This window comes from Chiloscyllium plagiosum, unplaced genomic scaffold (assembly GCF_037043375.1).
Source record: "Chiloscyllium plagiosum isolate Xiang-an unplaced genomic scaffold, Cpla_swu_hap1 HiC_scaffold_20, whole genome shotgun sequence".
NCBI lineage: Eukaryota > Metazoa > Chordata > Chondrichthyes > Orectolobiformes > Hemiscylliidae > Chiloscyllium > Chiloscyllium plagiosum.
In genome coordinates, this window is record NW_028270158.1 from 48,398,307 (window position 1) to 48,421,658 (window position 23,352).

General features: G+C 42.8%; 1 protein-coding gene across 4 annotated transcripts in view; it reads right to left on the reverse strand.

Annotated features, from left to right (window-relative positions):
• Positions 1-23,102, reverse strand: part of LOC122560572 (arf-GAP with dual PH domain-containing protein 1-like) — a 151,004-nt gene extending 127,902 nt beyond the window's left edge. The window contains exon 1 of one of the 4 annotated variants that reach the window (XM_087997912.1): positions 22,754-23,102. In XM_087997912.1, coding sequence (XP_087854038.1) covers positions 22,754-22,838 — 85 coding nt within the window. In that variant the 5' untranslated portion in view covers positions 22,839-23,102. The remainder of the gene's footprint in view (positions 1-22,753) is intronic. The other 3 variants (XM_043711333.2, XM_087997913.1, XM_087997914.1) reach the window with 3 other exon arrangements.
• Positions 23,103-23,352: the final 250 nt, after the last annotated feature.

The window sequence follows — 23,352 nt, forward strand, 5'->3', positions numbered from 1 at the left end:
AGCCAGTTGTATCCAAATGGCTCGTTCTCCCTGTATTCCATAAGATCTAACCTTGCTAATCAGTCTCCCATGGGGAACCTTGTCGAATGCCTTACTGAAGTCCATATTGATCACATTTACCGCTCTGCCCTCCTCAATCCTCTTTGTTACTTCCGCAAAAAAAAACTCAAATGAAGTTTGTGGGACAGGATTTCTCATGCACAAAGCCATGTTGACTATCCCAAATCAGTCCTTGCCTTTCCAAATACATGTACATCCTGTATCTAAGGATTCCCTCCAACAACTTGCCCATCACCGATGACAGGCTCACTGATCTATAGTACCCTGACTTGTCCTTACCACCCTTCTTAAACAGTAGCACCACGTTAGCCAATCTCCAGTCTTCTGGCACCTCACCTGTGACTATCTATGATACAAATATCTCAGCAAGAGGCCCAGCAATCACTTCTCTAGCTTCCCACAGAGTTCTAGGCTATACCTGATCAGGTCCTCTGGATTTATTCACCTTTACCAGTTTCAGGACATCCAGCATAGGCTGCGGCAGTTTTCCCTGGAGCAACGGAGGCAGAGGGGTGACCTTATAGAGGTTTATAACATCATAAGGGACATGGACACATAACATAGACAAGATCTTTTCCCTGGATTGGAGGAGCCCAGAAGTTGAGGGCAAAGGTTTAGGGTGAGAGGGGAAATATATAAAAAGGGACCTTAGGGTAACATTTTCACACAAAGGCTGGTGCATGTATGAAATGAGTTGCCAGAGGAAGAAGTGGTGGAGGCTGGCACAATTGCAACATTTAAGAGGCATTTGGATGGGTACATTAATAGGAAGGGTTTAGTGAGATGTGGACCAAGTGCTGACAAATGGGACTAAGTTAAAAATATAGGATATCTGGTCGGCAGAGTTGAACCGAAGGGTCTATTTCTGTGCTATACACAGAGTTAGAGATGTAATGCCTTCTGGTGAAGAATGTTTGCAAAAGAAAGAATTCAGCTGGATTGTAATATTTGGAGTGCAAGACTCTGCTGCCACACTCTTGACACCAAGGCCCATGTACCAGAACTTTCAGACAAGAGAGCGCAAGCGCCTTATAACCCAGTGCAAGCTACTGTATATTAATTGTGTTCAATTGTCTGCAGGTAGTTCATGTAAATTAAGTATTCATTTAAGCCCCAAAAATAGACACAGATAAACACTGGCTCCAGAGTTAGGAGCTTTATGATTGAAATGTGACATTATTTCAATACGGTTATCTTCTCTATTTACAACTTGCTTTGCGTCAACAAATCTCCTTACGTACCTTCTGTACTGCAACTTAAAATCAGATTACCTTAACACAATTTTCTTTAAAAAATTTCAACACAATCATGCTTTGTTTTCTGAAAGTTACAAGTTGCACATGATCAATATCAAAGTGTTGACCAAAAGCAGAAAGTAAAATTGATTATTTTTAACATATTGCCAATAAATATAAAACAGTGTAAAGATTGGCTTCAGTTGGTTCCATGGAATGTAAAAAGCAAGGTAGGCTGGGAAATGATGGTGTGCAATTTGAGAACTGGGTAAACCCATACAGTCAGAAGATTCCAGGACATATACAACTTCTTATCACTGAAGGATAACTATGCAAGTCAACTAATAACATTCCAAAACCCTTCAGTCCTTGATGGTGTATTGGGTAAAACTAGAGTATTGTTGATCACACACAGTATCTTATTTTTAAAAGATTTATCCAGAAATGTGAAAGGCACCAGCATTTACTGACCATTCCTAATTACCTTGAGAAGGTGGTGGTGAGCTACCTTTCTGAATTATTGATGTTCCTTTGTGCCTGCATGGTCGTTGGACTTTTTAAAGGTAACCTTTGTAGTACAACTTTGCAGACTAAAATAGCTGGATTGCTAACTTTGCGCGCTGCGAGGTGATATAGACTTTGCTATTTTGAGCAGGGTGGGGAACGGACAGTACTTTAATAGATTGTCTGAAACAAGAGCAATAAACTCTTATTTAGCCCAGCTGACATAGTATCAATATAGAAGCTACAATTTAAGCAGAGATTAAAAATTGATGGAGACAGCTGTAGTGACAAAAATATATAGAACAACAGATTTTCAAATGCTTCATGATGTGATGCTATTCTAAGTCAATAAATCAACTAGGAGAAAGGTGAGGACTGCAAATGTTGGAGATCAGAGTAGAGACTGTGGTGATGGAAAAGAACAGCAGGTCAGACAGCATCAGAGGAGCAGAAGAATCAACTGATTCAGGGCTGATGAAGGGCTTATGCCAGAAATGTCAAATCTCCTGCTCCTTAGTTGCTGCCTGATCTGCTGTGCTTTTTCAGCACCACACTCTCGACTAAGTCAGTAAATGAGTCATTCCCAAGGCTTTATATCCAGCTTCCTACTTGCTTCATCTGTCACTTTCATTCCAATCAGCCCCATTTCATACATTTTTCACAATGCTATTTTAACCAAGTTCTATTTACCCTATTGATATCATATTGTGGTGGGTATGTTACTGGATTAATTATTCAAGGAGTGAACTCAAACACCATTGGACTAACAATTTCATATTTATACAGTGAGTTTTAACACAATACATTTAAATGCGCTTACAAGAGTTCAGTGGGACAAACCTTTGTTGCCAAGTCACATCAAGATAGATTAGGCCAGGTGATTAAATGCTGGTCGGACATAAAGTTAGACTTTAAGAAACATCTTAGAAGGGGGAAGTGGAAGAAGAGGAGAAGTAGAGACACAGGGAATGAATTCCAGAGTTTCAGGTTTAGTAAGCTGAAAGTACAGGCCAAGTAGAGCGAATAAAAGTTGGAAATGCTCAACCTGTCACAATTACAGCAATGTAAAGATTTGGGGTCCTGAAGGATCTCACAGCAAGAGAGACAGGATGAGGCCAAGAAGAGATTAGGGAGAGAAATGAGAGGGAGGGGGGGAATTTTGCAAGTTGAGGCATTGCTGGATTGGAAGCAGATATTGAATCAGGAACATGGGAACAACGGATGAACGGAAATTAGTGCAAGATAGGAAACTGTCACAGAGACAGAGCTGCACATCATGGAAATAGATCCTTTGGTCCAAATCATTCATGCCAGTTAGTTATCCTAAATTAAATCAGTCCCATATCCCTCAAAACTCTCCCTATTCATAGTCCATTCCAAACACCTTTTAAATGTTGTAACTGTACCAGCCTCAACCACTTCCTTTGGTAGCTCATTCTGTACATGCACTACTGCCTGTGAGAAAATACTGATTATGAAATACTGTTTCGTATCTCACCATTTCCTGCAGTTCCACACAGACAGCTTTATTTGACCTTTAAGGGGCCCTATTCTCTCCCTAGTTACTCTTTTACTTTTCAATGCATTTGTAGAATCTCCTCCGCTAATAAGGCTAAGAATCCAAAGATATCTCATGTAGCCTTTTTGCCCTCTTGAGTTCCCTCTAGTGTACCCCTACTGCCCTTACACTCCAAAGGATTCATGCAATCCCAGCTGTGTTTACCAGCCATATTCCACCTTTTTCTTGACTAAAGCCTCAATTTCTCTGGCCATCCAACAGTCCCTCCACCTACCATCCTTGCCGTTCACACTAATAGAAACATACCACCTCTGGACTCTAGTTATTTCATTTGAAGGCCTCCCACTTTTAAACTACCCCTTTACTTGCAAGTAACCTGTAGCAGTGCTTTGAACAGTCACCTGATGAAGGAGCAGCACTCCGGAAGCTAGTGCTTCCAATTAAACCGGTTGGACTATAACCTGGTGTTGTTTGATTTGTAACTTTCTACACCTCAGTCCAACACCGGTATCTCCAAATCTTGAATAATCTCAGGTTTACAGAAAGGAGAAGGTAGAAGGCAAGGAATAGCCAAATTTAGTGATAACAAAGGGTTCAGATGAGGATTTTAGCTGAAGTAAAGTCAGGCAAGTTAAGAAGATAGGTGGAAATAGGTGGTCTTAGTGTTGCTGGTGTGTGGTGGAAATTTCCTGCTGGGGTCAAATATGACCCCAAAAAGACGCAAACAATCTGGTTTAGCCTCAGTCAGTTGCAAGGAAATGGAATGGAGTCAGTGACAAGGGAAGAGGCAATGCTTTCCTTGATTGAAAATGTTTTAAGCAGTAATTCCAACATTGTGAATCAGTAAAAGGTGATCATAAAGCTGATAGATTGTGAAAACCTAACAGATTACCCTTGAGAAAAGGAAAATTGCTGCTCTTACCCAATCTAAGCCATCTGTAACTTCATTCCCTCAACAATGCAGTTAACACTGAAATGGCCTAGCTAAGAAAATAAATGTTGGGTTTACCAGCTAGGCCTACATCCTAAGAATGAATAAGTGAACAATTAATTTTTGTCAACCATAGAGAGTGGCAAGGCTGATTTTAATTCTGTATTCTCTGGCAGTTGGGTGGTGGTGGGGAGGGGGGGAAAGAGACAGGGCTAGTGAGAAATTTTAAAATGGCATCCCCCGAGATTTTAACCAACTATTTTGAGCAGTCAAGGGGGAGTAAATAGAACTCATGTAACAGCACATATCATTGTAATTTTAACCAAAGGCCTTAAGAGTGCCAACTGTTCATTTACGTGCTCTGAAGAATCCTAGGATCGCTTCAGACCTGAATTTCGCTGCCTCTCCTGAGAGACGGGCCCTTCTACACTGCTTCTGGTGTTAGTCCAAGTTAAAACAAGAAGGGTCTTAAATTTGGTTAACCTCTTTATGCACACAGAGTCAGATGTGCAGCATGGAAACAGACCTTTTCAGTCCAACTTGCCCATGCCGACCAGATATCCCAACCCAATCTAGTCATGGTGGAAAATGTTTGAAATAATTTGGAAGCCAGGTTATTATGCCAGAAGAGACAGTCAAGATATAGTTGGATCCAATATGGGAAATTGAGTAATTAGAACTGGAAGGGACTTGCAGCCCCTTGAGAATATGTAAATATTCACAGTTGGTCTGAATCACGAACTATTTAGCTAGTTTTGTCCCATATTGTCTGATACCCTCACTAACAAGAAGCAGTTTGTCTGTTGATCTCCAGCAGCCACAGGCCTACCAGGGGAGAACAAGTTCCAAATTTTCCACTACCATGAGTGTGGAAGAAGCGGCAACTCCAACTGATGGTTGTTTGGCACCCCAAAGTCCAGTTTCCAATCTTGAATGTCGAGATATTAAAATATTACAAGACATAACAAACGATCAAGGGTGTGTATTTTTCCCCAAATGTAGATAGGAATTAAATTTAAACTTTGGGAAAAGAAAGCACCATATGATTTATTCTGTCTTCTGCTCTTGAAGACAGAGCTGCTGTTTAAACAACATCACATGTTACATTATAATGACAAATACAGAGGAACATGATAGGAAAACATCCCATACCCTAAAATGTATTGTCTAGTTTATAGTGCAAATTGTCTGAAAACAAAAACAGATTTTCCAATAACATTTACTTGTAGAACTCAATGCACCAATGCCTTATTGTTATTGATTTATTATACCCAATTCCACTGCCTACTCTTTTCTTCAGGATAAGGTACCACTGTTCCCTCAGGATTTAGATGGCCTCTTACCTGCACCTCTCTCCTCAATTCACTAGCACTTAAGTTTTAGTCCCAACCCCAGGAGAAGTTCCATTTTATTCAAATGCAGTGACCCGCCTCTTGGGTGTTTGCATGCCAGACTCCACTCAGCACTGATACCACCGGACAGCGTCTCCCTCCAAAACCCTCCCAACCTCCAGCTCCTGCCCAATGCTGCAACACCACTGTACCCCTCAATAATGCTGGTCAGTATCCTGAAACACCAGGATACAACTTTCACCTCCACAAAGTCATCATACTTCCAATAGTTATATTAGAAAAAGATTACAGCTTACTTATGCACCAGTTAAGCCCATAACCATCCAGTCTTTCCAAAATCCTTCTACTCATCCTCAAGCTCAAACGTGCTACTTACTTTCTTCTTCCCCTCTTTTCAAACATAGATACACTCTTGAAAGTTATTGAATTCTTTTAGGCAGGACATGTGTTTTTTTAAAATCCAAATTTTCTTACATCTGTCCTTTCATTGTTGAAATATCTGCCAATGGAAATAGTTTCCCCTCAACATCAAAATTTCTCAATTCTGTACAGCACTGAAGAGCAACTCAAGCTTATACAACAGGTGAAAAAAAAAATGAACACTGGCTCAGCTCATTCAAGCAACTGTCAATAAGTTGCATCAGATCATTTAATTCCAAGGAAGTTCTGACTTTGGTTAAATGCACCATCAGCAATAGAGCCACCAAGCAATTTTCAGTAATCCAAATCTGACTCAGCAGAACTTTCCCAATTGTGAAACCACTTCTTCAGAAGATCTGTACAGATCTTTATCTTTGAGAAACTGCTGATTATATATTTAAATGTTGAGAGACAAAGATTAGATTATTTAACAAAAAAAAATACAAATATCTGTGTATGGATGGGATCTGCATGCTGCACTTAAGTATAAATAGTGCTAGAGTTTCAGAAAGGGCTCCACTACAGAGCTAACTAATCAAACTGAATTCACTCCCTGTTTATGCTGGCTCAAAATTTTATACCAACCTGGTTCCAATACAATTTAGCAAAACAAAGGTAGAGAATAAAGCAATATATCATTCCCTCAGGGCTTACTGCATGTAACAACTGATTTGATTTGTTTTCAACTTCTTCAGTTACTTGCTCTTACCTTTAAACACTTCAACAGAAAGAAACCAAATTTAAAAAAAGGTCTAATAAGCCTCTTACTTTCAATCAAAGTGTAACATTTGAATGACAGGAACAAAATATGACAACATTTGATTAAAAAAATGATACAGCAACACATTTCAATCCAAACTCTGGATTTGAAAGCCATGGATTGTAGTCACTGTTTTACCATGTGATTTATGTCTAACTGGATTTAGTCTCCTAAAACAATGCTGGAGTCCACAGAATTTCCTGCAAGAACTACATATACACAAAAAAACTCCAGAGCTCCTGTTCCCTTTCAGATCTCTACTTAATCATGTGACTTATTATCACACTGCATTCTTCTGACGCTAATCCTTTTACTATACAGTCACTGTCGTGATGTCAGAAATTCCGCAATCTGTTTGCACATAGCAAAATCCAACAACTACCTGACAATGATTAATCACATCTCATTCTAAGAAATTTACCTCTGACTAAGTGGTGCTCTCTCAGTAGTTCATTTTGAGTGCCAGCATAAATTATGTATTCATGCCTTGGGAATGGAACTTGAACCCACACAGACTTGGTGGTAGTAATCCATTCCAACTCACAGGTGAATGTCTTATTTACTAATTAAAAGGAAGCTACATACAGTTTTAAACTCTGAAGTTTCTGCCAATAAAATATTCCAGTCCCAACATGAAACTCTGTTCCCAAGTGACAGACTCAATCCCACACCCTCTCCCTGGCAACAGCTCTTGGTGTCACATTGAATCTCCAAGATGAACATCCAACTTCATATTCATGCTATCACTAAGAACGCCAGCTTCCAATTCTAAAATCACCCAACGTCATTCTTAGTACAGGTCATACAATGTAGAACATTCATTCACATCTGTTACTTCCAATTAGGACTATTCTGGTATTTCCGATTGGCTTCCCCTTCCTACCTAACATCTGCAAACTGGAGTTCATCAAAAACTGTTGTCTGTGTCTTCACACTCTCCCATTCCTCCAGCATATTTGTCCTTGTTTATCTATTATTAGTTGCCACTCAAACAATGCCTTTAAAACTTCCCTATCTTGTTTTTAAATCCTTCATGGCTTCGTAGGTTTGGAACTTGCTCTAATCCCTCTAAAATTTAATTTGGTTCTGTGTGGACCTCAGATCCACAGATGGCAGTGACTTCAGGAACCAGAATAGAGTGCTGGGAACAGCAGTGGCTCACATGGACCTTCAAAATGGCTGTGCAGCCACATGGCTTCGAGGGAACATTGCTCACAAATTGGTGCTGCTCAAATTGTGGACTGAATCCATAATTATGGCTATATCGTCATTGGTGGCTATATCGTCATGCTGTCTCAGCCCTCCTTACCACACTTTAAATTTGTACATATTCCTTCAGTCCTCGACTAATCTTTTACTGATCTGGACCAATATCTTCTCTTGTTTCATACTTTATACTATTATACTTTGTTTCACAAGGCTCTTGCGAAGTGGGTTGGGATGGTTGATCAGGTTAGCAATTCCTAAGTACAAGTTCTTGTTACTTTTATTGTGTAGTTACAGAAATTAATCAGATCTCAACTAGGACTAGTCACTAATAGGAGAACACTTGTAGGTATGTATATTTTTAGCATGGTCACGAGATACATGTTGAGGTCAGGGCTTGTACAGAGTTTAGATTAGATTACTCAGTGTGGAAACAGGCCCTTCGGCCCAACAAGTCCACACCGACCCACCGAAGCGCAACCCACCCATACCCCCTACCTAACACTATGGGCAATTTAGCATGGCCAATTCACCTGACCTGTACATCTTGGGACTGTGGGAGGAAACCGGAGCACCCGGAGGAAACCCACGCAGACACGGGGAGAACGTGCAAACTCCACACAGTCAGTCGCCTGAGGCAGGAATTGAACCCGGGTCTCTGGCGCTGTGAGGCAGCAGTGCTAACCACTGTGCCACCGTGCCGCCCAGTTGGACTTAGTATTATGAGATTTGTGTAAATCATAATACAAGTGATTGATTGACTCTGGCGTCAGTAAGAGGAGACGGGTCTAGAATGAGAATAAGAAGCTAGAAGTCAGAGACATAAGAGAACTGTATGGAGAACCTGCAATATACAAATATCAACAAAGAAATGTGTACACACAGTATACCTGGAGTTGAACAGCCCCAGAGATAAAGATCAACCAGCCTCAAAGACAGTGTTTGTGCTAACACCCACAGCCTGAGATACAATAGACCAGAATCTCAATGTCAGCTAGTAGTATTGGTTTAAACCATCTAGAAAGATGAATTAGCTCTTAAAGCTCACTGCCTTCAGGAAGAAAATCTACTTAAAGACTTCAGAATGCCTTTGGAATCTTGGCTCAGCAAGGAGGAAATGAAAATAAATTAAATTACAAACTGCCTCAGTGTACATGGAGTACAAGATTCTTATACAGGGACATGCACTGCATTTAATAGAGTTTGGTAACAAAGAGCTAAAATAAAACTGAAGTCAATTGAAATCAGAGGGAAAGTTTTCTGCTGTATGAAGTGATGTGTAGCACAAAAATAGTTTTAGGTACTGGAAGCCAAGCTGCTCAGTCCCAGGTCACCACAGCAGAGGTTCCTCAGTGTACCAGAATAAGCTCCCTCCCTTCAAAGTCAGAAGTTGGATACTTGCTGATTATTTCAGTAGTCAATAGCATTTGAGTATGTACATACTAAAGCCATTTACACCATACACAGCAAGACCTGAACAATTAGATTTAAGCTGAAAATTGACAAGTAACATTTGTGCCATGCAAGTGCCAGGCAATGACCAACTCAAACAATTATTATTACTGAATCCCTAGCATAAATATCCTGGGGGTCATCACTGACAGGAGATATAGTTGGACAAACCCCATGAAAATATGGTTGCCAGAGCATATCAGAGGTAGATGTCCTGCAGCAAGTAACTCACTGCAAGACTCCACAAAGCCTGGCCTCCAGCTACAAAGCAAAGTTCAGGAAGGTGATGGGCATACTTCCCACTTGCCTGCAGGTGTGTGGCTCCAATAGCACACAGGAAGGCTGACACCAAAGACAAAGCAGCCCATTTGATTAGCACCCCATATAACGTTTTGAACATTTCACTCATATGCTCTGGTAACCATTACAAAAATCTGGCTGCAGGATGATAAGAATTTGGTTCCAAATATTGAGGGATATAAGACATTCAGAAGAATAGGAAGTTTGGTAAAGTTGGAAGGATCGCACTCCCAATCAAAGGTTGTATTGGTGCAATAGTTAAAAAGGATCTGGTCCAGACGGTCAGAATGTAGACTTGGTTTGAAGGAAAGGGTAAGGAATATTACAGAAAAGTAGTCACTTGTAGGAGTGATCTACAGGGCCCTTATCAATAACCACAATATAAGATGAAGAAAAATTAGGTATTCACGATAAAGGGACAGCAATGAATCTTGGGTGACTTTAATCTACATTCAAGCAGGGCAAAAAAAAAAAAATCAGACTGGTAATAGCCTTGATGAGACATTCAGAGAATACTTTCAAAATGGCTTCCTAGAACAGCATGTTCTGGAATTGTACAGAGACTAGGTTTTATGAGACATGTTACTGCATAATGCGACAAGATTAATTATTGAACGTAGTGTAAAGGGCCTCTAAGTAGCAGCCATCATAATAACAGAATCCTACATCTAATTTGAAACGGAGAAGAGGAGTGTGTCTAAGATTATTATTTTTAAAAACTTTAAGGGTAATGGCCTGGGCATGAAAGCCAAGCTCGCTGAAGTGAGCGATAATATCTCACTAGAAGTCAGATCATAAGAGAAGTAATGGTAGACAGTTAAAGGGCTATTTCAGAATACTTTTGGTACATTCCTACTATTCCTCAGAATTCCAAGGAGAGAATCCACTAACCCTGGTTAACTAAAGAAGTTAAAAGGAATGCATCAAACTTAAAAGAAAAAACTTCTAATTGTGCAAAGGTAAGTGGACAGTCAGCTGGCTGGTCATAGTCTAAAGGAAATCACTAATAGGATAAAAATTACAAATAAATTACTGCCCCCGAAGAAGCTAGTTAGATATGTAAAAACAGATAGCAACAGTTGCTTATGTTCCTCTTGCAACATGTTTGAGGTGAGGGATGCCATGGTCGTCCCTGCTGATTACACTTGCAGGAAGTGCACCCATCTCCAGCTCCTCCAAGACAGTGTTAGGGAATTGGAGCTGGAGTTGGATGAACTTAGGATCATTCGGGAGGCAGAGGAGGGGATAGATCAGAGCTTTAGGGAAGTAGTAACTCCAAAGATTGTTGTGGTTCTGTTCGCCGAGCTGGAAGTTTTTGTTGCAAACGTTTCATCCCCTCTTCTTCTTTTTGCAGTACTGGTGTACTGCAGTGTGTTGTGGCCCTTTTGAATAGTGTCCTGACGCAGTTTTGTTTGTGTGTGTTGGGGACACACCGGATCATCAACGCCACACTCACAGGAATCCGATTCACGAGAGAAGAAGAAAAGGATAGCCAACTCCCATTGCTAGACGTGATGGTACAGAGAACACCGAACGGAGAATTCACTACAAGGGTATACAGGAAAGCCACACACACAGACCAAGTCCTAAACCATGAAAGTAACCACCCCAACACACACAAACGAAACTGCATCAGGACACTATTCAAAAGGGTCACAACACACTGCAGTACACCAGAACTGCAAAAAGAAGAAGAGGAACACCTATACAAGGTATTCGCCAAAAACGGATACCCGCGCAACTTCATCAACAGATGCCTAAGAGAAAGACCACGGAACGAGGACATACCACAACCAAAAGGACTAGCCACACTACCATACATCAGGAGCATCTCGGAACTGGCAGCCAGACTACTGCGACCCCTAGGACTCATAACGGCACACAAACCAACAGCCACGCTCAGACAACAACTCACCAGAACGAAGGACCCGATACCCAACATGAGCAAAACTAATGTAGTGTACAAAATGCCATGCAAGGACTGCACAAAACACTATATAGGACAAACAGGAAGACAGCTAACAATCTGCATACATGAACATCAACTAGCCACGAAACGACATGACCAGCTATCCTTAGTAGCCACACGCAGACAACAAGCAACATGAATTCAACTGGGACAACACTACTATCATAGGGCAAGCCAGACAGAGAATAGCCAGGGAATTCCTAGAGGCATGGCATTCATCCACAAACTACATCAACAAACACATCGACCTGGACCCAGTATACCAACCACTACAGCGGACAGCTGAAACTGACAACCGGAAGCGGCAGGGACAGGCCACTATAAACACCGGAGGAAACATCAAAGAAGCACTTCGCAGGAAGCTCCCAAGCACTGATGATGTCGCCTAGCCAGGGGACGAAACGTTTGCAACAAAAACTTCCAGCTCGGCGAACAGAACCACAACAACGAGCACCCAAGCTGCAAATCTTCGCACAAACTTTGAACTCCAAAGATTGCAGACAAATGGGTGACAGTGAGGGAGACTGGGAGGAAGCAGCCAGTGCAGGGACCCCCTGCGGCCGTTCCCCTCAAAAACAAGTATACAGTTTTGGATACTTGTGCGGGGGGGGGGGGGGGGGGGGGGGGGGGGGGGGGGAGGGAGACGACTTACCAGGGGTAAGCAATGGGGTTCAGGCCTCTGGCACGGAGCCTGTCCCCGTTGCTCAGAAGGGAAGGGTGGAGAAGAGCAGAGCAATGGTTATTGGGGATTCGATAGTTCGGGTCACGGATAGGCAGTTCTGTAGGGGTGAAAGAGACTCACGTTTGGTATGTTGCCTCCCAGGTGCAAGGGTACGTGAAGTCTCTGATCATGTTTTCCGGGTCCTTAAGGGGGAGGGGGAGCAGCCTGAAGTCGTGGTCCACATTGGCACCAACGACATAGATAGGAGGGCTGAGGATGTTAGGCAGGCTTTCAGGGAGCTAGGTTGGAAGCTCAGAGTTAGAACAAACAGAGTTGTTGTCTCTGGTTTGTTACCGGTGCCACGTGATAGAGTCAAGGAATAGGGAGAGAGAACAGTTAAATGCGTGGCTACAGGGATGGTGCAGGAGGGAGAGATTCCGGTATCTGGATAACTGGGGTTCTTTCTGGGGAAGGTGGGACCTCTATATACAGGATCGTCTACACCTGAACCTGAGGGGCACCAGTATCCTTGGGGGGTTTGCTAGTGCTCTTGGGGGGGGTTTAAACTAACTCTGCAGGGGGCATGGGAACCTAGACTGTAGCTTTAGGGTGCAGGACCTGGAGTGTAGGGAGGTTAGGAACATTAATCTCAAAGGAGGGTGCCTGTAAACAGGAAAGTGGCTTGAAGTGTGTATACTTCAATGCAAGAAGTATACGAAATAAGGTAGGTGAACTTGCAGCGTGGGTTGGTACCTGGGATTTCGATGTTGTGGTTATTACGGAGACATGGGTAGAATAGGGACAGGATTGGCTGTTGCAGGTTCCAGGGTTTAAATGTTTTAGTAGGGTCAGAGGTGGGGGTAAAAGAGGGGGAGGTGTGGCATTGCTTGTCAAAGATAGTATTACAGCTGTGGAAAGGACGATGGATGAAGACTCGCCAGCTGAGGTAGTTTGGGCTGAGGTTAGGAATAGGAAAGGTGAGGTCACCCTGTTAGGAGTTTTCTACAGGCCTCCTAATAGTCCGAGAGATGTAGAAGAAAGGATTGCGAGGATGATTCAGGAGAAGAGTGAAAGTAATAGGGTGGTTATTATGGGGGACTTTAACTTTCCAGATATTGACTGGGAAAGCTATAGCTCGAGTTCGTTAGATGGGTCGGTGTTTGTCCAATGTGTGCAGGAGGGTTTCCTGACACAATATGTAGACAGGCCAACAAGAGGTGAGGCCATACTGGATTTGGTTCTGGGTAACGAACCAGGCCAGGTGTTAGAATTGGAGGTAGGTGAGCACTTTGGGGACAGTGACCACAATTCGGTGACTTTTACTCTAGTGATGGAGAGGGATAAGTGTGCACTGCAGGGCAAGAGTTATAGCTGGGGGCAGGGAAATTATGATGCGGTGAGGCACGACCTAGGATGCATGGCTTGGAAAAGTAGGCTTCAAGGCATGGGCACAATTGATATGTGGAGCTTGTTCAAGGAGCAACTATTGAGTATCCATGATAAGTATGTACCTGTTAGGCAGGGAGGAAAGGGTCGTGTGAGGGAGCCGTGGTTTATTAAGGAATTGGAATCCCTTGTTAAATGGAAGAGGGCGGCCTATGTAAAGATGAGGCGTGAAGGTTCAATTAGGGCGATTGAGAGTTATAAGGTAGCCAGGAAGGATCTGAAGAGAGAGCTAAGAGCAGCAAGGAGGGGACATGAAAAGTCCTTTGTTGGTAGGATTAGGGAAAACCCTAAGGCTTTCTATAGGTATATCAGGAATAAAAGAATGACTAGGGTAGGAATAGGTCCAGTCAAGGATAGTAGTGGGAAGTTGCGTGTGGAGGCTGAAGAGATTGGGGAGACGCTGAATGAATACTTTTCGTCAGTATTCACTCAGGAACAGGACATTGTTGTCGATGTGAATATTGAGTCACAATTAATTAGAATGGACGGCTTTGAGGTATGTAGGGAAGAGGTGTTGGAAATTCTGGAAAGGGTGAAAATAGATAAGTCCCCTGGGCCTGATGGCATTTATCCTAGGATTCTCTGGGAAGCAAAGGAGGAGATTGCAGAGCCATTAGCATTGATTTTTATATCCTCGTTGTCTACAGGAATAGTGCCAGTAGACTGGAGGATAGCAAATGTGGTTCCCTTGTTCAAGAAGGGGAGTAGGGATAAACCTAGTAACTATAGGCCGGCGAGTCTCACTTCTGTTGTGGGCAAAGTCTTAGAGAGAATTGTAAGGGATAGGATTTATGAACATCTGGATAGGAATAATGTGATCAAGGATAGTCAGCATGGTTTTGTGAAGGGCAGGTCGTGCCTCACAAACCTTATTGAATTCTTTGAGAAGGTGACTAAGGAGGTAGACGAGGGTACAGCAGTAGATGTGGTGTATATGGATTTTAGTAAGGCGTTTGATAAGGTTCCCCATGGTAGGCTACTGCAAAAAAATACGGAGGTATGGCATTGAGGGTGAGTTGGAGGTTTGGTTTAGGAATTGGCTGGCTGGAAGAAGACAGAGTGTAGTAGTTGATGGTAAAGGTTCATCTTGGAGTGCAGTTACTAGCGGTGTTCCGCAAGGATCTGTTTTCGGACCATTGCTGTTTGTCATTTTTATAAATGACCTGGAGGAGGGGCTAGAAGGTTGGGTGAGCAAGTTTGCGGATGATACGAAAGTCAGTGGAGTTGTTGACAGTGAGGAAGGATGTGTCAGGTTACAGCGGGATATAGATAAGCTGCAGAGCTGGGCAGAAAGGTGGCAAATGGAGTTCACTGTAGGTAAGTGCGAGGTGATTCACTTTGGTAAGAGTAACAAAAAGACTGGGTACTGGGCTAATGGTCGGATACTTGGTAGTGTGGATGAGCAGAGAGATCTTGGTGTCCATGTACACAGATCTCTGAAAGTTGCCACCCAGGTAAATAGTGCAGTGAAGAAGGCATATGGCTTACTGGCTTTTATTGGTAGAGGAATTGAGTTCCAGAGCCCTGAGGTCATGTTGCAGTTGTATAAGACTCTGGTGCGGCTGCATCTGGAGTATTGTGTGCAGTTTTGGTCGCCATACTATAGGAAGGATGTGGAGGCACTGGAACGGGTGCAGAGGAGGTTTACCAGGATGTTGCCTGGTATGGTAGGAAGATCGTATGAGGAAAGGCTGAGGTACTTGGGGCTGTTTTCATTGGAGAAAAGAAGGTTTGGGGTGACTTGATAGAGGTGTACAAGATGATTAGGGGTTTAGATAGGGTTGATCATGAGAACCTTTTTCCACGTATGGAGTCAACTATTACGAGGGGGCATAGCTTTAAATTAAGGGGTGGTAGGTATAGGACAGATGTTAGGGGTAGATTCTTTACTCAGCGATTCGAGAGTTCATGGAATGCCCTGCCAGTAGAAGTGGTGGACTCTCCCTCTTTATGGGCATTTAAACGGGCATTGGATAGGCATATGGAGGACAGTGGGCTAGTGTAGGTTAGGTGGGCTTGGATCGGCGCAACATCGAGGGCCAAAGGGCCTGTACTGCGCTGTATTTTTCTATGTTCTATGTTACCCCTTTCCTACTCATCACTTCAAAAAAAAAGTGTTGTTCCACAAAAGCAAATGAGGAAGTTAATAGTGGATTAGAAAGTAATGATGCAATGAATATATATTTTACTTCTGTTATCACTATAGGAGGATACAAAAACAAAATTTAAGTGTAGAAGTTGAAGGAAGAGAAATATTCCTGGTGAAAAGTAATTATTTCTAGAGAAGCGACACAGAGGAAACTTATGGAGCTGCACGTTGAGACCTGCCAGCTCCAAGTGGATGCCATCCTAAGGTTAGTGATTTTTGAGAAGATTTTTAGCTCAGGTTGATGATATGCATGTAGGTTAGCTCACTGAGCTGAAAGGTTTGTTTTCAGAGTTTCATTGCCATGACCAGGTAACATCAGTGAGAGCATCCAGTGAAGTGCTGGTAGTACGTCCCAGCTCTCTCTTTATAGGGTGGCTCGGTGGCATAGTGATTAACACTGCTGCCTCACAGTGCCAGAGACTGGGGTTCAATTCCTGTCTTTGTGCAAACTCCAAACAGACAGTTGCCTTTCTCCCAGTGTCTGCGTGGGTTTCCTCCAGGTGCTCCAGTTTCCTCCCAGTCCAAAAAATGTGCAGGTTAGGCGAATTGGCCATGGGAAATTGCCCATAGTGTTAGGTGAAGGGGTAAATGTAGGGGAATGGGCTTGGGTGGGTTGCTCTTCGGAGGGTCGGTGTGGACTTGTTGGGCCGAAGGGCCTGTTTCCACACTAAGTAATCTAATCGTGGCTTCTTAAGATGGGTATGTCATCATTTCCAGTCCCCCCCCCCCCCCCGGGGAAGGTAGATGGGGTCTAAAATCAATGTGACCTTAAAAAAAGGTGGCTACCAAGGTAGTAGATGCATTGGTGTTAACTCGAAGTGTTTTATCAGACTGAAAATAAATAAGACCCCTCGATTCAAGAAGGAAAATGTGGAAAATGGAAATATAGGCAGCTAGCTTAACAGCTATCAAGAATTGTTAGAATCAAATCATTAAGAACATCATAACTGGGCACTTGGAAAAACTCAAGGTAAGTGGGAAGAGTCAGCACAATTATGTTTAAGGGACATCATATTTAACCAATTTATTGGAATTGTTTGAAAGAGTAACATGAGCTGTGGGTAAAAGGAAGGCTGGAGATGTACTGCAACAAAAACAAATTGCTGGAGGAAATCAGCAGGTCTGGCAGCATCTGTAGCTATCAACAAACACATTGACTTGGATCCCATTTACCACCCTGAGAAAAAGAACCGGAAAGGACATCACCACCCCTAGAAAACAAACATATAAATAAAAAGCGGGCTACACCACCAGTGCTTCATTCAGAGACTCAATGTGATGTTACCTAGTATGGCGACGTAACATCCAAAAACAAGCCTTCCAGCTCAGCGAGCAAGCCTACATCTGAGCTACAAATCTTCAAAACTTGCTAGCAGTGCGGGTTATAATGGGCCGCTTCAGATCATAATTTGTAGTTTTTCCTTCATCCCTCCACAAGCAACATAATGGCAGCAATGTTTCACACAAACAGGATGCATTGCAGGAATGTGCCATGGCTCCTTTGACAGCATTTTCCCAACCCTTTACTCTCCTACCTAGGAGAACAAGGACAGCAGGCACTGGAGAATACCAGCACTGGTGGATGTATTCATTCCACACGGCCTGCAGCAGTTAAGGCAGCAGCTCACTACCACCTTTTCAAGAGCAGTTAGAGATGGACAATAAATGTTGGCCTTCCCAACAATGCCCTCATCCCACGATCAAACAGCTTTTCCAACAGGATGTGCAGCATTTGCACAAGTGGTGTAAACCATTTATACAGCTGCTGTACCAATTGCAAGCTCCATTTGCTGTTGTGCGAAGCTGCAACTCTTCAAAGTCAACACAGACTACACTTTGGAAAGTACTTCATTGGCTGCAAGACATGTCCTGAGTTTGTGAAAGGTGATATAGAAATGTAAAGTTCTTCAGTTTCACAGAACACACTAACATTTACATTCAGGTGCTGCCATGCATTCCTATACCATGAGCTGGCATTGGAATAGACAGTGGACCAACCAGGAGGGAAGGGGAGATCATCAAGCAGATAGCATTTACACTGTCTATATAGTGACTCCATTTTAATATGTTAACTAAGGCCCTGACCAAAGCTGAAAAAGATAGGAATGTCCCAACCTTTCCAGAGCACCTTGTCATTCATCTGGCCATGTTTTGGGCATCAGAGTGGATGATTTTTTTGGAGTCAATAATTCAATAAAGATCAGATATTGCATGCTCGAGACCTCCTATTTGAGCTACATGGTTATTACACACAACCCTGGACTTGACTGACTGCCCACCTGATGTTGTACAGCACTATTGGTGGAAATCAAACAAATTGGGCTTTCTTTAGCTGTAGCACTGACATCAACCACAACCACTGGCTTCTAAGCAGCCCTTTCAACGCAGTAAAGTGTCCTGAACCACTTAATGATGGTAATTAGAACAGACCAGTACAGCACAGGAACAGGCCCTTCAGCCCAGGATATTATGCCGAACATGACACCAAATTAAACTAATCCCTTCTGCCTACCCCTGGACCTTGCATAGTCGTATGTTTATGTAAGGTTTCCTTAAACACCCCTATTGTAGCTGCCTCCACCACCACCTCTGGCAGCACACTACAGACTCCTACCATTCTTAAAAAAAAATCTGCCCCTCATCTCCTTTGAGCCTTCATCCTCCTGCTTTAAATGCATACCCCATAGAGTAGGACATTTCAACTCTGGGAAAAAGATTCAACTATCAACCTTATCTGTGCATCTCAATTTTATAGACTATTTGGATACAGAACTGGCTCAAAGGTAGAAGACAGAGATTGGTAGTGGAGGGTTGCTTTTCAGACTGGAGGCCTGTGACCAGTGGAGTACCACAAGGATCGGTGCTGGGTCCACTGCTTTTCTTCATCATTTATAGAAATTATTTGAATGTGAACATAGGAGGTGTAGTTAGCAAGTTTGCAAATGACACCAAAATTGGAGGTGTAGTCGACAGAAATGAAGCTTACCTCAGATTACAACAGGATCTTGATCACATGGGCCAGGGCTGAAGAGTGTCAGATGGAGTTTAATTTAGATAAATGTGAGGTGCTGCATTTTGGGAAAGCAAATCTTAGCAGGACTTATACACTTGATGGTAAGGTCCTAGGGAGTGTTGCTGAACAAAGAGACCTTGGAGTGCAGGTTCATAGCTCCTTGAAAGTGGAGTCACAGTTAGATAGGATAGTGAAGAAGGCATTTGGTATGCTTTCCCTTATTGGTTAGAGTATTGAGTACAGGACGTGGGAGGTCATGTTGGGGCTGTACAGGACATTGGTTAGGCCACTGTTGAAATATTGCAGGCAATTCTGGTCTCCTTCCTATCGGAAAGATGTTGTGAAACTTGAAAGTGTTCAGAAAAGATTTACAAGGATGTTGCCAGGGTTGGAGGATTTGAGCTATAGGCAGAGGTTGAACAGGCTGGGGCTGTTTTCCCTGAAGCGTCAGAGGCTGAGGGGTGACCTTATAGAGGTTTACAAAATCATGAGGGGACGGATTAGGATCAATAGGCAAAAGTCTTTTCGTTGGGGTGGGGGAGTCCAGAACTAGAGGGCACAGGTTTAGGGTGAGAGGGGAAAGAAATAAAAAGGACCTAAGGGGCAACTTTTTCCATGCAGAGGGTGGTGCCTGTATGGATGAGCTGCCAGAGGAAGTGGTGGGCAATGGCACAATTGCAACATTTTAAAAGGCATCTGGATGGGTATGAGTAGGTAGGGTTTAAGGGATATAGGCCAAGTGCTGCCAAATGGGACTAGATTAGGTTGGGATATCTGGTCGGCATGGACAAGTTGAACCGAAGGGACTGTTTCCCTGCAGTACATCTGTATGACTCTGACTCTCAGTACACCCATCAGCCTCTGAGGGTCCAGAGAAAATAACCAGAGTTTTTCTAGCTTTACTTGTAGTTCTTACTCTAATTCAGGCAGCATCTGGCAAACCTCTTCTGCACCCTTTCCAAAGCCTCCACATCTTTCTTGCAGTGTGGCAATTAGAACTGAATGCTATACTCTAAGACTTTGGCTAGGCCACACTTAAAGCTGCAACATGACATCCTGAGTCTTACTCAATATCCCAACCAATAAAGGCGAACAGGCCATACATTTTTCTTTTAAAAAAACCACCCCATCTACTTGTGTGGCCACTTTTAGGGAGCTATGGACTTGAACCCCAAGATCCCATGATACATCAATACTGTTCAGAGTCCACCCCGATAATGAGTCACACAAGGAGGCATTAGGACAGGTGACCGAAAGCTTTGACGTTAAAGATGATTTCAAAGGGGCATCTTTAAAGGAGGAAAGCGAGACAGAGGTTGGAGGAGTTTGAAAACAAAAAAAAAGGCTTCCCTTTATGCTCACTATCAACAGCAAATCACTTTATGTTTGTAAATATCTGCAGAATAGATCCAGCATTTTACATTTTTATTTCATTCTCATGAATTATGGCTATCACTAGAAAGTTAAAGGATTGTTGCTGGTCACGTGAAGCCTGGAGAAGGTTATGTTGGGCCTTGTTAAACAAGGGTCCAAGAATATATTGTTGAGGTGGTGTCAGTCGGTTCGGAAGGGTAACTTTATCTGAAACATTAACCCTAATTTCTCTCCACAGATACTGCCAAACATCAATTTCTGTTTGTTTCCAATCTAATATGGAATTTTATTCAACTGAACTTGAAGTTGTGCCAATTCATTGCCTCCATGTAATTTTCCAGTCCACCAAATACTTTATGGTTGCATAAACTTACTGGTGTCATACTTAATGACCCTTGCCCCCATCCCAGAATTCACTTCAATAAGAACAGAAACATACAGGGTACAGAAGATACGGCTGAACATCTCAATCACAGAACTAGACAGGCAGATGGCTCTTCATTTGTCAAACAGTTCAATTTGTAGCTTGACTGGACAAACGGGACTCTGAGCAGCTCATCAAACACCATAACGCATTTGTCTAGTGACCGTGAAACAATTTGTAAATCAAGTACAGTATAGTTGACATATTTACTATGAATACATGGGAGATACAAGCCTTTGAAGCTCAGCAGCCTTATTTTTGCATGTCTAATTTGATGGCTGTCCTATCTGACTTTTATGGTCTTGGCGGTCTGAAAAAGCCTGCTTATCTGTGTCATGTGTGCACTGGAGTTACTCACTGAGAAGTTCACAATGATAAAGTGTTTGGATAGCTCTGTTTATACGGACAACTTTAAAAATCAGACAACTTTGTCCACCGCAGTCCAAAAGCCGCTCCTACAAAATCATGGACAATAAGCTACTACCACATATTGAAGGTACGCTGTCTCAGAACTTTCCCCAATAGGCTGAAGGAAATTTATCTCCCCGAAATTCAGTGACAGGTTTTTGAACTGCCTCCCCCAAGTCGGTGCGATTGCCTTTTTCTTTTTCAAAGCTATCCTCCCCACCCCACTCCACTTACTGCTGATTTTTTCATTCCCCCAGTGAATGCGCTGCCTGAAAGTAAGTGGATTCAAACGTAGTTTTCAGAAGGAACTGGATAAGTACTTGTTTAAAAAAAAACTTGCTGGGATATGAGCTCAGAGCAGGAGATTGGGAATAATCAGAAAGTGACTGTGAACAAGACAAGGTCATGGTTTAATTGAACATCCAGTTTTACAAGGATGCAGCCTGAAGCATCATAAAGCAGACAGGACCATGAGGTTATCCAATACTAAATTTAATTATTTTTGCAACACATGGGGTTGATATTTTTGAATTTATAGACACAATAAACCCTCAGGTTTTTTGTGCTCAGAATAATATTTGTGCCATCAACTTGCACAGCCTGACAGTTTGAAATTACAATTGTGTTTTTGGAATTAAGTCATTCAGTATTAAGTGATTCCACATTTTTTTTTCCAGTTAATTTGATACAGTTTTGATTTTAGTTGAATTACCTTGTGTCATGCTTTACAAAATCTATTTCAAAATTTCTCCAGGGATAAAGTCAATTTAAATAATTACATGCAAAATAACTAACACTCAATCTCCCTTGCCTTCCCTGCTGCCCCCCCCCCCAAAAAAAAACTCATGTATTCTTTGCCATGTCACTCTTTACTGTACTTTATCCTCTACCACGGTCACCAAATACAACAGACACCCCCAATAAAAAGGAATGTTTTCTAAATATTGATAGAAATATAATATTTCTAGGAGCTACCTCGCCCTCTTGCCAAATTGGGACTTGGTAATTAAATCTGACATCGCAGTCGGGACCAAAGTCCATATCCGCCCAGTGCCAGGTTTTACACAGTACAGTACAAAACCGTGTTGTCATTGGAGTCTGCCGCGAAGGGGCACCTGTAATAAGGTGCACGCCTTGTTGGCACTGTGGGGACCTTAAGCAAACAAAACCCCACCCTCAGCAAGAAAAGTGGAATATAATTATTGGGGGGGGGGGGGGGGGGAGAGAAAGAGAAAAATAAAGCAGAAGGCACGCCCCTGAATTGCTCTAAAAGGAACTAAGTGCAACCTTCATGCCCCAACTGTGTCCACCCTATCACCGGATATTGATACAGTAATTTTTGTCCCCTAGAAATGCCCCATTCTGCAGATGCTGGGCAACGCTGCCAAATTCTCGATGCTCATGACACTGCCCTTCCTGCTCACAGGTGTTTGACAAGGGAGGTATAGTGAGGAGGTGCCCTACAGGAGCACTGTCCCCCGTTTGATGTCCCCCACCCCCCGTCTTATTTGCATCTCTTGTTTAATAATCAAACGCAGCCTCTCTCGCCCCCGTCTCGGCTGCTACTTACCCGGGGCACCGCAATCCGCACACGCCTCGTTCCCTGGATTCTCCAACAGATCCTGCAAAAGTCTCCTGTTTCTCTCGACCGCCATGCTATCAAGACAGCTGGAATAGATTCTGTCCTTTCTTTTGAATAAAAACAAAATCAATATGCCTTGCAAGACTTCGCAGGCTGCAATTTCTTGTTTCCTTTTTAAATATTCTATTTCTTTTTTTAAAAAAAGTGGATTTGTCCAGAATCTCCTCCTGCTGCTATGGTTTCATCATAAGCCACTTTTTTCCTGGTTGCTGCATATCGGCTTAAAATTAGATGAAAGAGCAAAGTGGGGGGGGGGGGGGTCGAAGCCTTATCACTAAGCCAGCGACACACACACACATCAAACTTGCTCTCTGCCTCTCACTTGTACTTGTTCCGCATTCTTACGCCGGCGAGAAAAGTGACCATTCCCCCTCCCCCGTCAGAGATACGCCTTAAAAGCTCCAGACCGACCTCTAGTGGGAACCAATCAACTCGAATCTGCCGGCACATCCCAATTATTGGCTGGAATGAAGTCATCCTCATCCGCAATCTTTTGTGTGTGTGTGGGGGGAGGAGGCTGCTTTTCT